Source organism: Crinia signifera, chromosome 6 (assembly GCF_055691185.1).
Source record: "Crinia signifera chromosome 6, ASM5569118v1, whole genome shotgun sequence".
In the NCBI taxonomy this organism is placed as follows: domain Eukaryota; kingdom Metazoa; phylum Chordata; class Amphibia; order Anura; family Myobatrachidae; genus Crinia; species Crinia signifera.
Window position 1 is genome coordinate 125,283,519 of NC_139222.1, and position 15,958 is coordinate 125,299,476.

General features: G+C 44.2%; 1 protein-coding gene across 2 annotated transcripts in view; it reads right to left on the reverse strand.

Annotated features, from left to right (window-relative positions):
* Positions 1 to 434: 434 nt before the first annotated feature.
* LOC146008105 (embryonic polyadenylate-binding protein) overlaps positions 435 to 15,958 on the reverse strand; it is a 155,314-nt gene continuing 139,790 nt past the window's right edge. For both annotated transcript variants that reach the window (XM_083147041.1, XM_083147042.1), the window contains exons 13-15: positions 15,326 to 15,419; positions 14,149 to 14,279; positions 435 to 773 (exon numbers count right to left, since the gene is read on the reverse strand). In XM_083147041.1, the coding sequence (XP_083003167.1) occupies positions 693 to 773; positions 14,149 to 14,279; positions 15,326 to 15,419 (306 nt within the window). In that variant the 3' untranslated portion in view covers positions 435 to 692. The remainder of the gene's footprint in view (positions 774 to 14,148; positions 14,280 to 15,325; positions 15,420 to 15,958) is intronic.

Below are 15,958 nucleotides of genomic sequence, written 5' to 3' on the forward strand. Positions count from 1 at the left end.
ATCTTGCTCTATTCGATGAACATCATTGTCACGTTTAAATGAGTGTTGTAAAGGTCATATGGGTATGGGTAAGACAGGGTCCCTCTGATGGTAACAGCAGTCTGTCATCATTCTCCAGAATGCCTACCTTCAAGCTTGCAGCATAGGTGAAGTTTGGCATGTGTGCATCTGTGTTCACTTCTTTTGGTATTCCGAGGTGTAATAGGTTGAAAAAAATAGGTGGGGGGTTTGGGGCGAGGCAAACCCGTAACGCCCATTAAATGCAGACAAAGAGAACGGTTACAAGCACGGTGGGTGCTTCATATTGTTTAACTGCAGTCATGTATCCATGTTCAATATTACAATTGTGTATATTACATTTATGATTTTATTTGTAGCTAAGAAAAACAGTAGTAAAACTGGTCACTTTCTGTAAAAAAAAATAAAAGATCAAGTTGCATTGGCAAATTTTTGTTTAATGCAGAAATCAAAAGAAAAAGAAAACAAAATTCGAACAAAAAAAATTCTAAATTATATATGGTTACTGTTCATTTCTGAAAACATAATATACTGTACCTCACACAATATTGAATAGACACACAAACAAAATACTAGCATTTTTGTAAATATATACAATCTGCTTCCACTGTGCTTTTGATACAAATTGTACAGTTGTCACCAGTCCATACGCCTCACCAATAATTAAGAGAGCATTACATGAGAGAAGGTGGCCCACTTTTATGCGGACCTTCCTTAGCATGGTGGGCTTGCAAGACTGCAACTGCTTCTTCAACCTGTTATCATAAAACAAAAACTTAGTATACAGCCAAGCAAATAAAAAAAAAAAAGAAAACCATTTTCCATTGAAGAAATACAGAAATGGAATTTAAGGAGATTTAAAAGGTTTCATTTGCTGCATATTCATTCATATTTGGACAGGGGTTAGTTAAAGTGAGGGGGACCGGGCTGGAACTGAGTTCCACCACCTCTCATGGCGAGGTGGAACATTTTAACCTCCACATTGGCCCTGCACAGTAATTCTCACAGAAAAACATTCTAGTTTGAAGAAGGGTGGCCAAAAACCCTGCCCCTGACCCTCTCTCTACCTAATGGGGTAGGGAAGGGGGGATAATTAGGTGCCATAAATGAGTTCCCCCACCTGCCAAGATGAGTCTTCAATGTGACAAACCCAAAACGGGGATGTAGTCATACTACAATCTTAGTGTCAACAGTTAAAAGTTCAACACCATAATGCTAACATGGTTAAAATGTCAACACCTGTAAAATGTGGACATAAAGGGGGGTATTCAATCCCCGTCTCTATTTCCAACAGGGGAATTGTCGCAATCACGACCAGATCCCTCCAATCCACACTTGTTTATGGGACCACGCCCCCTTTTTGTTGATCGGCAGGCCGGGACATTGAATCCTGCCTGCCAATTTGCGGATGAGCAAAAGTAAAACGTGCCAGGGTCGCGGCTGTTGGGACGGACCGACAGTCGTGAGCCGGGATTGAATACCCTCCAAATTGTAAACAAAATACGTTTTAGTTAGGTCAGGTTTAAAATTTGGTGGTGACATTTTGGCAGTCAACATTTTGTTAGTGTCTATTATGTACCTCGACATTGTCAGGTTATCATTCTGAACATGTTGACCTGTTGTACCTCTTGATCATTGACAAAGCATAGTGAAATCTACAAAATGGCATATGTGTGTGGCTTCACTGATGAGCTATTTTTATTCTGGATTTTAGTAGTTTTCGGATACACAGGTTCATTATCCCTAATCCAAAATGCTCAAGACCAGAAGCATTTTGGATAATGGATTATTCCGTATTTTGGATTTTTTTTTTTTAATTTTCAATGTGTTCTCTTAAATAATCTTGCATTTATGTTGTATAAACATCGAATATCAAAAACAAATACACACAAAACGGGGATTTTGTACTTACCATAAATCCCTTTCTCGGAGTCCACAGGTGTCACTGGAGTGTAGACAGTGGGGATAGAAGGGTGACCACAGGCATCATGGGCACTCTATGGAAATTAGTGTGGCCAACTCCTCCCCTTCTGCTCCCTCCCCGGCAGTCATAAAGATCGTGCCAGAGGGAGCTGGAAGAAAGAGCACACTTCCAAAGAGGAGGCAACATCAAACCATCTAACATACAAGATGAAAAAAGGAAAAAACAGTGGTGAAAACACACCTAACAGCCAACCACACATACACACAGGAGAAAACAACCCCCTCGAGAGGGTGTAAACAACTGGTGTAATAACCTACATACAAGTAAGAGCCGTGGTGGGCTTCCAGTGACACCTGTGGACTCGGAAAAAGGGATTTGCGGTAAGTACAAAATCCCCATTTTCTCCTTCCTCCAGCAGGTGTTACTGGAGTGTAGACAGTGGGGACGTCCCAGAGCCCCCAAGACAGGAGGGAAGGCGCTGATAGCCCCTTAAAACCATCCGGCCGTGGTGTCAAAAGTGTTGAACCTGTAGAATCTCACAAAGGTCTTCCGTCCCGACCAAGTGGCAGCTCTACTTAACTGCTGAATAGAAACTTCCTGGGCAGCCGCCCAAGAGGGGCCCAAAGAGTGCATAGAATGCACTCGAATGGAAGATGGGGGCGGTTGAGCCGCCGTCACATATGCCTGTCTGATGGTGATTCGTATCCATCTAGCAAAAATCTGTTTTGACGCAGGCAAGCCACGACGAACTGGATCGTAGGTGAAAAAGAGGCAGTCAGACTTCCTGATGGAGGCAGTCCTGGCCACATATATCTTCAGGGCCCGCCCCACATCTAAAGAGGCCGTGTCCGGACCCTCGGAAAAGGCTGGAACCACAATAGGGTGGTTGATGTGGAATGAAGACACAACTTTTGGAAGGAAAGAAAGGCTTGTCTGGAGTTCCGCTCTGTCGGAATGGAAAATCAGAAAGGAGGAGCGGCATTATAGAGCTTCCAATTGTGGAACCCTCCAAGCGGAAGCTAAGGCTAAGAGCAGAACCGTCTTCCAAGTAAGGTACTTCAAACCCACCTCTTCCAGAGGCTCAAAATTGGATAAACACAGAAAATCAAGACCAGGTCCAAATCCCACGAAGCCATGGGTGGGCGCACAGGGGGATGCAACCGCAGGACCCCCTGAAAGAAGGTTTACACCTCAGGTATCAGGGCCAAACGCTGCTGAAAAAATATAGACAACGCCGAAACTCGAACCTTGAGGGAACAGAGACTCAACCCAGAAGCCAATCCAGTCTGGAGAAACAGCAGGAGCCTGGCCGTAGTAGAAACTCTGCGAGATTCAAACATGGCCACATAAGCCCTCCAAATCCTGTGGTAATGTTTGGAGGTGACATCTTTCCTGGCGCACATCATAGTAGGAATCACCACCCGTGGGATGCCAGCACGCCTCAAAATGGACTTCTCAGCAGCCACGCCGTCAAACAAAGCCGCTTTAAGTCTGGGAAGACCAACAGATCTTGACAGAGAAGATCCTCCTGCAGAGCTAGTGGCCATGGCTCTTCCACCAGAAGAGACGTGAGAGGCTGGTGTACCAGGATCGACATGGCGCATCCGTGGAGATGAGAAGGACCAGGACGTTCTCCCTCCGAATTCGTTAAAGCACCCTGGGAATCAACGGGAATGGAAGGAACACATAATGGTAAGGCCAAGGGGCCATCAGCGCGTCTACTCCGGGTGCTGCAGGATCCTGAGTCCACGCCAGGTACACAGGCAGCTGATGGTTGAAACGACACCATCATGTCTGCCTGAGGGCAGCCCCCCATTGATGTACCAGGTGCTGGAAGATGTGAGGATGAAGCGACCACTCGCCTTGGTGGACGTCCTGTCGACTGAGGTAGTCCGCTTCCCAATTTTTGACTCCTGGGATGAATATTGCTGATATGGCCAGGAGGTGAGACTGCGCCCACAACAGAATCCTACTCACCTCCTTCATAGCCGCTGGACTCCTTGTGCCACCCTGCTTGTTAATGTAAGTCACTGCCGTGGCATTGTCGGACTGAATCCGTACCGGCCGACCTTGGAGGAGCCGGTGAACATGTAGGAGCGCATAGAAAAACTGAAAAACTGCCCGGAGCTCCAAAATGTTGATGGGCAAGAAGGACTCCGAGCTGGTCCAACGACCCTGAAACTGGTGATCCAGGGTGACTGCTCCCCAGCGCCGAAGACTGGCGTCGGTTGTGAGAAGGACCCAGTCCCAGATTGCAAACCTCCTGCCCTCTCTGAGAGAGATTGGATGAGTTGAGCCACCAGGCCAGGGAGTATCTAGCCCTTGCAGATAAGGTCACCCTTCTCTGTAGGCTAAGGTGAGAGCCGGACCATTGACTTAGTAAATTGAGTTGAAAGGGGCAGAAGCGAGCATACTGCACAGCCTAGAAGGATGCAGTCATTTTGCCCAACAGGCAAGGGCAAAGAAGTATTGATACTTTTCTCTGATGCAACACAAGACGTACTGAGTCCTGAAGTGACCTGATCTTGTCCTCTGGTAGAAAACTGCAGTGTCTGAGATGGATATAGCTGGGATTTTTTGTAATGGAGGATCCATCCATGTTCGAGGAGAACCTCTTTGGTCAAAGCAATGTTTCTGAGAAGCTCCTCCCGAGAAAAAGCCTTTAACAGGAGGTCGTCCAGGTACGGGATGATCGTCATCCCTTTGGACTGTAAAATCTCCATCATCACGGCCATTACCTTGGTAAAAACCCGTGGTGCAGAAGAGAGGCCGAAGGGGAGTGCCTGGAACTGCCAGTGACTGTCCAGAATCGAAAAATGAAGAAACTTCTGGTGAGAGGGAAAAATGGGTATGTGTAGGCGTCCTTGATATCCATTGATACCAAGAACTCCCCCTGATTCAAACCTGCTATGACAGATTGAATGGATTCCATCTTGAACTTGAGAGGCTGAAGGTAAGGATTCAGGATCTTTAGGTTGAGGATAGGTCGTGCCGAACCATCCGGTTTCATGATCAAAAACAGGTTGGAGTAAAACCCCTGAGTTTGTTCTTCCGCAGGCACAGGGGTAATTACCTGCATGGACTAAAGCCTGGCCACCGCCTTCCTTAGAAGAAGTGCTTTTTCTGGAGAAACTGGCCAGCCTGTTTTGAAGAACCTTCGAGGAGGTGGAGACTGGAATCTTATCTTGTATCCCAAAGATACCAGATCCCTCACCCAAGCGACTGGACAAGAAAGAAGCCACACATGTCTGAAGTGTCGAAGTCTCTTCCCCACCTTGTGATCTTCCTATGATAGATAGTCATGCCTGCTTGGTGGTGGATTTAGGCTCTGGCAGGGCAGCAATAGTGCCTCTGCCCCTGCCACGAGTTCATCTCGGGGAGGCAAAGCCACCCCTGGGACGCCCACAAAACTTGATTTGTGGGCGAAAGGAGTGAAATGAAGGCCACTGAAAGGACTTATGAGGGTCTGGAGGAGGTGGTGGAGGGAGGAATGCCGACTTTCCTCCTGTAGCCTGCAAAATCCACTTATCTAACTCTGCCCCAAAAAGAACACCTCCCAAAAAAAGCAAGGCCTCAACCACACCCTTGGACTCATTGGCTAAGCCAGAGGGCCCTACGACCCAAAATAGACAAGGCTGAAATACGGGCGGACATCTTACAGAAGTTGGCAGAAGCATTCATTAAATAGGCCGAGGCCTCCTGGATGTGCTCAGCCCACAGAGAAATTGCAGAGGGATCTGGGTTATCCTTAAGGCTTTCCACAATCTTGGATGCCCAGACACCCATAGCCTTGTTTACCCAACACCCTACCTGAGCTGGGCGTTGGAGCTTCAGTAAAAATGGACTTTAAAGTAAGTTGTAATTTACGGTCTGATGCATCCTTCAGGAAAGTGGCTCCTGGGACTGGTAACACTGTCTTCTTTGACAAGCGGGTGACCGACGGGTCCACAGTAGGGGGAGGCTCCACTCTCTATCTTCCGCTGGAAGAGGATAAGATAAATAAAATGTATGCAGCACCTGGAACTTCTTATCCGGACGACTCCAGGCCCTCGTTACAAATTTGTCCAGCTCCTTCGAATCTGGAAACGTGGGAGACTGTTTTGGTCTCTTACCAAACAAGGATGGCTTACCGGGGTCTCAGATACCTCCTGGTCAGCTGCAATCTTAACCATTGCAATCAGATCCTCTAAACCCTGCATAACCGGTACCGGTTCAGGGGGAGCCACCTTACGGGTGACCCCTAAATTTTGAGACAGCCTAAACTGTCTCACCAGCTCTAACCCCACTGTGTACTCACAGACCGTTAGAGCTATAGCGGGATTGCCCAGAAGTGTAGAGTTATAGCTCTAGTGCTCTAAAATGGCGCTCACAGTCCTGTGAGAGCAGAGCCGCGTGGGAAAACACTGGGCTGAATGACGCAATAAGCCCCGCCGACAGCTCCGTGACTTTGGCGCTAATTTTTAAATTAAGTCCCGCTACCACCGCCTTCCTCCGGCATCTATACTAACTGGAGATGTCAGGCAATACTCACCGCTGCCGATGCTGGCCGGTCAGTGGTTTGGCTCGTGAAACACCGGCAGTTATCTGCTTGTGCCGCGCTCCCTAGGAACGGTGGTTCCTTCAGCTGGGACCTGGGCGCAGTGCTTTGAAGCGGTGGCCGGGTCCTACCGGCAACTCCCCTGCAGCAGACAGGCAGGGGATGGAGTAGAAGGGGTGGAGTTGGACACACTCATTTCCATAGAGTGCCCATGCTCCCTGTGGTCGCCCTTCTATACCCACTGTCTACACTCCAGTGACACATGCTGGAGGAATGAGAAATATATTTTATTTGTGCATGAAACAAGGTTTTAAAGTTTTTGAATGGTAAGCAATCATTTTCTTGCACATATGTAGTGCCAGTTACATATCATGTCCTCAGTAGTATACTGGGTGTGAGGTGCGCTATTATCAGCAGCTGGCTGTGGGGTTGTCAATCCCCTAATTTATCATGGAAAGAAAGTGCACTGAGCCAGCGCTGGCTGAATAATCGATTCAGACGGTGATAAAATAAAAAATTATTAACTCTAATTATACAAATGTTTAAATTAATAAAATAACTTAGAGTGATGCATAAATCAATACATAAAAGTAAAAATAAAGGATAGGGGATGTGTCACATAGGTGACATCAAATTTGCTGATTGCAGGGTTTAAGAGTCAAATGTCAAAAGATTGTGCCCAAAGCAAGTATTATATTGTATATTACCAATTGGGAATCCGCTCCACTGATGTGCACTGGTTAATGGGGTGGTTGGAAATCCCCTCCAGTTATAATTGAAAGAACAGCAATGATGATAATTGTATGCTCTATTCCATTGAGAGCAATAGGGATCCTGATGGCAAACCACTCGTTTTCTGGTAAGTTTCTTTAGGGAACTGGCGTAGTATCCCAAACAATGTAGAAACTTGATCCAGGTTCAGGTGTTGCTCTATGATGTTCAGGAATATTGATAAATCCTCAGTGGGTGTGGGGGTCTCAAATACAGGTACTCAACGCGTTTCCCCGGATAAGTGTACTTCCAGCTTCCTCAGGAGTGAATGATTTGGAGTGGGCTGAGAGCTCCTATATATACCACATTCCTTAATTGGTGACCTGCAGCACCTGTGTGGGGCTTGGGTGTTAACATAAAAACAGTCATGAAAAAACAAACATGTAATAAATATAAAAAGGAGGCAGTCATAGTATTCAAATGGATTAATATATTAAACGATTATACAATAATTAAATGGAGAAACGTAAAAGCAGACTTGGCACAGCTGGGTGGTGATTAATTTATTAAAAAATGGGAAGTGCCGATATGTCACGTGACCGCAATTCATTTAGATGAATAAATAAACAGGTTACAGTATTTACCAAAGATATGGTATATCGGAAAGCAATCAGATCCTGGAATTGTGAGCACGATCAAATAGGTGCAAACATATCTGATGTCGATTGTGTACTATATAAACGGCGCTGTCAGCGTAAGTGTTTAAAACTGGAAGTGTCACTCTGGTTACTAGGTATCGAGTGTCCGCTTACAAGATATTGGCCAGTTTTCAATGCTCCCAAGTCTCAGTTTTTTTCGGCGAATCGGGCGGTTTTCACTCCTTGCGGTGAATCTGTTTCACTGAAAATGTGATTTCCTCTATTCAATGTTCACTGTTCGCCGAAAGCAAACAGTGAATTCCGGCCAGTTCTCCGTTTCTTGTTCGTTGCAAGTCGCTGGAGTATTTCAATGGGGTTTTCACTGGGATTCGCCAAGAGTGTATTCAATGCTAGGACGGAGAACTGCTTTCTCCATGATTTTTGCCATGATTCGCCGTTTTGCATTCGACATCTTTTTTAGGTGAACAGAAAAGTGATCTTTTGAAATAAAGGGTTTTGGGGGGGGGGGGGGGGGGGGAAGTTTGGTGTAAAAAAAATCAGATTTTTTTTCTAAGAAGGGGCATGCTATTTGTAATCATGTGCTTAAAGCACATTAATATATATTTAATTTTATTTAAAAAAAAAATGTAAAAAATTTTTTAATACACTTTGGCCAGCAGGGAGCCGAGAGCAGCTCATTAATATTCATTTATTCACTGCACTCTGGTCCCGATCATTACATATGCATGATCGGGACCAGGGAGTGCAGCGGCTGATGATCCCAGCCCCCTGCCAGCTCTGGGGGGGCTCTGCCAGTGTCCTGGCAGCCCTCCTCAGTGTCAGGCGCAGGCAGGGAGACTTCCATCTTCCTGCCTGCCGCCTTCCTACAGCTCCCTGCGGCGAATTAAAATTTGCTGCCAGGGGCTCGCTGCTCCTGATGAGTTGAATAGGGGGACATGGAGGGCTGGCAGCGAATGCTCCAGCCCTCCGAAACCCTGCAAATGTTTTCTGGACTCTTAAATTCAATTCTTTATATCCAGAAGGTCTCAATGAGACCATTGAACTTAATACAGTACTTTAGATATGTACTTTACGCGTGGTTCCTGGGACATTTGTTCCATTCACCCCCTCTGCGCACCTCATTAATCTAATCAGCCACATTGTTTCAAATATCTATATCATATAGAGATACCGTACTAGCGCGAGAATTGAACAAATATATTTGAATAAAAAGTTACTATTTATATTTCCATGCGTTGACAACACTATTATATTTATTTTATGATATTATCTGTACAGCTTGGTGGAAACTCATTCTATAATACTTAACTCTTGGGGTTATCCGATATCACGTGACCGGAGTGTCTGATCATTATGACAGACTGAATACGTCATAATCATGGCCCTTATTCTGATCGGTGCGGATATATCCGCGTGCGTTCGGCCCGCCGATGTTTTGTGTCTGCGCATGTGCAGAGGCGTCTCTGCGCATGTGCAAGCGGGGCGTACGGCCAAATCCCGCATGGTATGTGAACACTCCGAACAGGGGGTGGAGAGGGGCGTGAAGGGCTATTTGGGCTCATTACCATATGCATACGCCCCGCGTTTCATGGGAGTTCCCATGAAAACGCTGGGCGTACGTATGGTAATGCGGCCGTGACGCACGTGTAGGGGGCAGACATATGACATCGCCGGATGTCAGCTGCCCGCCCAGATCCCTGCTTTTGCACGGAAAAATGTCCGTGTGGTCTGAGGTTGCGGGTGCTGGTGGAGCACACGGTCCTGCATTAGATGGTCTGCGACCATCGAATGATGGGGGAGGTTCCCTTAGATGGAGGAGGCGTATTCTGTGAAAAATACACGTGCGGTCCGTTCGGACAGCTTCTTACCGCATACGGACGGAGTTGGCGATCCGTATGGAAGGCGGGGTTTCGCACGCACGGTCCTGGCCGCATAATCGGCTCCGGCCGCACCGATCAGAATAAGGGCCCATGTGACTATGTCATGTGATACAACTCCACACAATATCTTGTAAGCGGACACTTGTTACCTAGTAAACAGAGTGATGTTTTAAACACGCTGACAGCACAATTTATACAGTACACAATCGACATCAGATATGTTTGCAGCTATTTGATCATACTCACAATTCCAGGATCTGATTGCTTTTCGATATACAATATCTTTGGTAAATAATCTGTTTATTTATTCATCTAAACGAATTGCGGTCACGTGACATATCGGCACTTCCCATTTTTTTATAAATTAATCACCACCCAGCTGTGCCAAGTCTGCTTTTACTTTTCTCAATTGAATTATTGTATAATCATTTAATATATTAATCCATTTGAATACTATGACTGCCTCCTTTTTATATTTATTACATATGTTTGTTTTTTCATGACTGTTTTTATGTTAACACCCAAGCCCCACACAGGTGCTGCAGGTCACCAATTAAGGAATGTGGCAGTGGCGTAACTAGATACATGTGGGCCCCACAGCAAAAGATTGTAAGGGCCCCTATTTATCACCTAAAGCTGAAAAAAGTATACAGCACATGATACTTTGACAGGCAAAGTGGGCCCCTCTCAGCTCTGGGCCCCATAGCAGCTGCACCCCCTGCACCTATGGTAGTTACGCCTTTGGAATGTGGTATATATAGGAGCTCTCAGCCCACACCAAATCATTCACTCCTGAGGAAGCTGGAAGTACACTTATCCGGGGAAACACGTTGAGTGCCTGTATTTGAGACCCCCACACCCACTGAGGATTTATCGATATTCCTGATCATCATAGAGCAAAACCTGAACCTGGATCAAGTTTCTACATTGTTTGGGATACTACGCCAGTTCCCTAAAGAGACTTACCAGAAAACGAGTGGTTTGCCATCAGGATCCCTATTGCTCTCAATGGAATAGAGCATACAATTATCATCATTGCTGTTCTTTCCATTATAACTGGAGGGGATTTCCAACCACCCCATTAACCAGTGCACATCAGTGGAGCGGATTCCCAATTGGTAATATACAATATAATACTTGCTTTGGGCACAATCTTTTGACATTTGACTTGTAAACCCTGCAATCTGCAAATTTGATGTCACCTATGTGACATCCCCTATCCTTTATTTTTACTTTTATGTATTGATTTATGCATCACTAAGTTATTTTATTAATTTAAATATTTGTATAATTAGAGTTAATACATTTTTTATTTTATTACTGTCTAAATCGATTATTCAGCCAGCGCTGGCTCATTGCACTTTATGTCCTCAGTAGTGCCAGTTACAGATGTCCCCATTAAGTTTTTATCAAAAAAAGAAGTACATTCTGGAGACTATTATCTTTGGAATAATTTAGATAATGGATATTTGGGTTAAGGGATACTCAACCTGTATAAATGTATAAAATATATATATTTTATATCTCTCAATAGTGTCGGCACTTCCAATAAAATAGAAATTCATCCAGTGCCCTCCTAGCAAAAAGCACTATTCTAGGTGCGCTAAAAATATTTTTGATTTCTGAATATTGCAAATATCGGATTTTCGGATATGGTAGATTGAATATAAAATAATTATATTTAAGGATTATGGTTTCCAAAAACATTTAACACACCGATTAGACTTCTTAAATGTTCCATCAACTTTTTAAGGCATGGTTTGTCCTGACTATATAATTTCTCCGATCATGATTGGCTGGTGGGCTGGCCTAACTCCCGGTCTGTGGGTGGAGCCCCAGATGTAAACAGTAGCCACGATGTGTGTACAGCGATGGCGGAGACTCTGAGAAGCTGAGAATGCAGCTGGTGAGTACCCAAAATGGATTCTGCTGGAAAAAGGGACCGATGCTTCGTGGCAAGCTAGTGTAGGTGAGTATTGAATGAATGGGCTATGTGTGTAATAAAGTTTTATTGTACGCATGTGTCTGTATTTTTTCACTATTTGTACTGTAGTGGAACTACAAGTCCCACTGGTTCCTTTAATGCCCCGCATGCTGGGGGCTTGTGGTTCTCCAAGTCCCACAATACTACACAATAGTTACACCTAATTTTACACATTTATCAGCCCAATGGCCACAGCCCAGGGCCATCGGGGACAGCCCCGGGTTTAGCATGAGCAGGTAAGTTCTGGGGGGGGGTCTCCACTTCCCCAGGATCCCTGTCCATGCGGACCGGTCAGGAGGTGAATTTTTTGGCTGGGGGGGTGGACACGGCTTGTATAAAACGTCTCCCCCCCCCGGCTGTGGCATTAACCTGCTGGCTGGTTGGGCCTGGTGCTGGTTCTTGAAATACAGGGGACCCCTACTCATTTTGTCCCCCCATATTTTGGGAACCAGAACCAGCCCTTGAGCCCGGTGCTGGTTTTGTACAATCAAGGACCGGTTCTGGTTATGCTCTGCTTTTTTTACACAAATACGCACCTTACCATGTCTCACAAATCACACCAAGGGTCTGAATGTCTTCCTAATGTTTGATTTTTAACATTGTTAGAATTGTTTTGGTCTTGCTAGAATATTGGTTTTATTAAAATTAAACATTGGTTGAGTAAAGAACCATACTTATACAGATAGTGCACCAACACTTAATTTTATTTTAGTGGTGAGCACCAGGTATGGTGTGCTGACACTTCTGCCATGTGATTTCGGGCCGGTGAAATGGAAACTGGCAAATAAAACGCATGTGCTGCCGGCATGGAGTTTTTACCTTTTAGTCACGCTATCTTCACAAGAGGGACGATCAAACTTTGAAATTTATTTTGTTAGTAAGGGAGGAGTTTTTCATTTCATATCAAGCTTTGCATATATTGTATGAGTATATTGCATTTGTTATAAAATATTTGTAATACCCACACAAAGGAACAGGAAGCTATGCCACTTTCGGTTACTCTCAATGTGTTATAGCCATCTACAGTATGTAAACAGTTCTGCACATCTTGAAAAAGATCCTTGGTGATCAAAAACACATGGTTTGGAAGAAAGGAGCCCTGATCTTAAGACCATCTTCCACACTACAAGGAGTTTGACCATTAGAACCTAGGATAATGAGACTACCTGGACTTCATCTATTCAGGTGATAATAGTATTTTTCTCTTTCACCTATGGTCTCACTCCCAGTGTTGGTATTATAAGGGCATCGGATGAATATCATTTTCATATATTATTTTATTTTCATGCTATGTACTTTGGAGAGTGATTCCATTAAAATATATATATTTTTTTTGTGATGAAATCTTATGAAAAGTAAAGATACCGATATGTGAATCCTCCAAACATACACACAGTGAGTGTTACAGTAGCATCACCATAGTTATTTTTTGAGAAGAGACACTTTGTAGGGGTGTTCTTAGATTCATCATAACAGTCTGAACATACTACACTATTGTTCTATTTTGTTCCCCTTCTATATACATCATCATCCATATGGGGAGATCATTGAGTGGTGACAGAAGGAAACCACTCCAAAAAAAAACCCAGATACTAAAAAATATAAAAAGAGTTCTGTTTTATGTGTCTACAGATTTGTCTCATTTATCTTAGCACTTTATGTTTATCCATCTATCTACTAGTTGATTTCTGTCTAATTCGAAGGGTGGTGACCCTTCGTCAGGTGTTGATATTTAGCAGCAATGTTTGAGGGTGATTTTCTCAATCATTTCCTAACATAGGTAGAGAATGCTGCCTGGCTTCTCTAAATATGAAATTACACACCATGATCAGAGCGAATTGGCAGCATTCTATACATGTGTTTCAGCCTGGAGCCACACAGAGAATTCTGATAATATATGATATAAGTACTTCATGTATGGAAGCATGTGGAGAGACGGTGTGAAACCAAAAGAAGGGTAAGTATTCTTCAAGCTAGGCTGTTTTAGCATGGCGCTGCGCCCTGCCTGATTTTTAAATGGCAAACATCTCAATTTTCAATGATGTGGCATCAAAAAACGCTGGCTTCCTGCTGTCTGCTAAGGGTCTGATGTCTGCCCTGTGCAGTACCTTTGAGTCGAGTGAACAAAGGTAGTCTGTGGCAGACTGCTATAGGAGCCAATATTAAAGAATACAGTTAAGGGGGGGGGGTGAATTAAATCACAAATATATATATATATATATATATATATATATATTTTGTCTGTGTGACTCTGAAACAATGCCATCTGTTGGCAGCAAGTGAAACTACATCTACTAGCTTTAGAAGCATATGCTTCGAGCGGGCTTACTAGTCAATAAATACATTATCTGGTATGTTAGTTGTAATACACCATATGCACTATCCGTAATATAATTACAAAATACTTAAATGCATACAATTCAGGTTTTCCATACCTTTGAGTGAAGGGACTCTGGAGATTCCAGCATGTGCAGTAATTCAGAATTATCTATCTCCAATAGCATGCCAGTTATTTTGCCAGCAAGGGCTGAGTGCATTCCATGTATCAGAGGATAAATCCGTTCACCTGTTACGAATAAACATTAAATTGGAAATTACAACTTGACAGGATAAATGGGTCCTCTTTCTCTGAGCACTCCATGCTGCCACGTTTCGTTTCCTGTTTGTATAGGAGGGGAGAACTACCCCTAAAGCACTTCACAATTTTATACAGAGTAAAAAAAAAAAAAAAAAGCCCCTCAAATATAGAATAGCACTTACAGTATGGCTCCTTGTGATTGTTTTGTCACTTTTAAAAATGGAGGGTGAGATTTAATAGGATGAGAGATTCAGAAAGTGAGAGATTTTGTGAGAAATCTCCAGTTTTTTTAAAGCGGCAATCATTTACACTGCAAAATCACACTGATTTTGCAATGTAAATGATTGCCGCTTTAAAAAAAACTGGAGATTTCTCACAAAATCTCTCACTTTCTGAATCTCTCATCCTATTAAATCTCACCACAGACTCTTACTCGTACATCATTGCTGTAGTCGTGCCTAACACTGCCTAGAAACACAGATTGTTGGCAGTGGGTGCCTAAAATAAATCTTGTCACAACAGATGCTGCTAGGACCCACCAGGAGACTAAGATGATTAGTTTCATATGTGACCCTTGTATATCTGTGTGCAACGGAGTCTCGGAATCAGTGGAGGAAGAGCTACAATGTTGTGCTCCGTATGCAAACTCAAAGCACACAAAATATACAATCATATCAGTCTTAGGGGGGTATTCAATCTTGGGTCACAGCTGTCGAGCTGGCCCAACAGCTGTGACCCTGTCATATTCTCGGTCTGCTCGACCAAGAATTTGCAGGTGGGATTCAATGTCCCTCCTGCAGTGGGACGAGAAGGGGGCATGGACACGACTTGCGGCTGGGAAGAGGCGAGCTGCAGCCGGGAGCTCATCACTTCCCAGCAGAACGAGCCCTACTGCTTGTGAAGTCAGGCTCGTTCTGCCGAGACCCCCGGTTCAATGCTGTCAGGGAAGACATATCACACTGCATGGCATACATATTAAGGTTAGATGTAGAAGGATGAATCTGTACCTGAGTCAAAAGAGAAAATGTACATACCAAGCATTTGTTTTTGCTCTTGCGGTGGTGCAGCTGCAAGCATAGATGCAGTGAGTGGTTCTTGTCCTTGCATTAACACTGCAGGTTCTATAACCTATGGGGAAAGAGAAATTTGCAACTCAAAATGTATGAACTTTTTTGCACAGAATCTTAATGTGTTTCTTTCGTTGATTTGCGTTATGTAAACATGATGACATTTATATAGGTTTCAAACCTTTCCAAAACCACTACATTTGAACATTTTGATGATACTCAATTATCTCGGGGGCATTATACAGTATGACAGAATAATCATCATGTCAGCAGTGATTTCATAAATAGAAGATACTAGTTAAATTTATACATCCCATGTGTCATATAAGATCTTAAATGTATATAGATTAATCCCCACATATAGAGGAGTATTCAATGCGTTTTTTCACGATGTGCAGCAAATCCTGTTTAGGTTTCGCTGCACATATGCAGGGTTCCGGAGGGCTGTCACCCTATTCAACGCTGCAGGGGTTCGCTGCCCCTGACGGCAAAAAGTGAACCGCCGCAGGGAGCCGGCGGCAGGCAGGGAGATGGAAGCCTCACTGCCTGCACCAGAATGTGGGGGGGGGGGGGGGGGAGGGCTCCCGGGTACACAGGCAG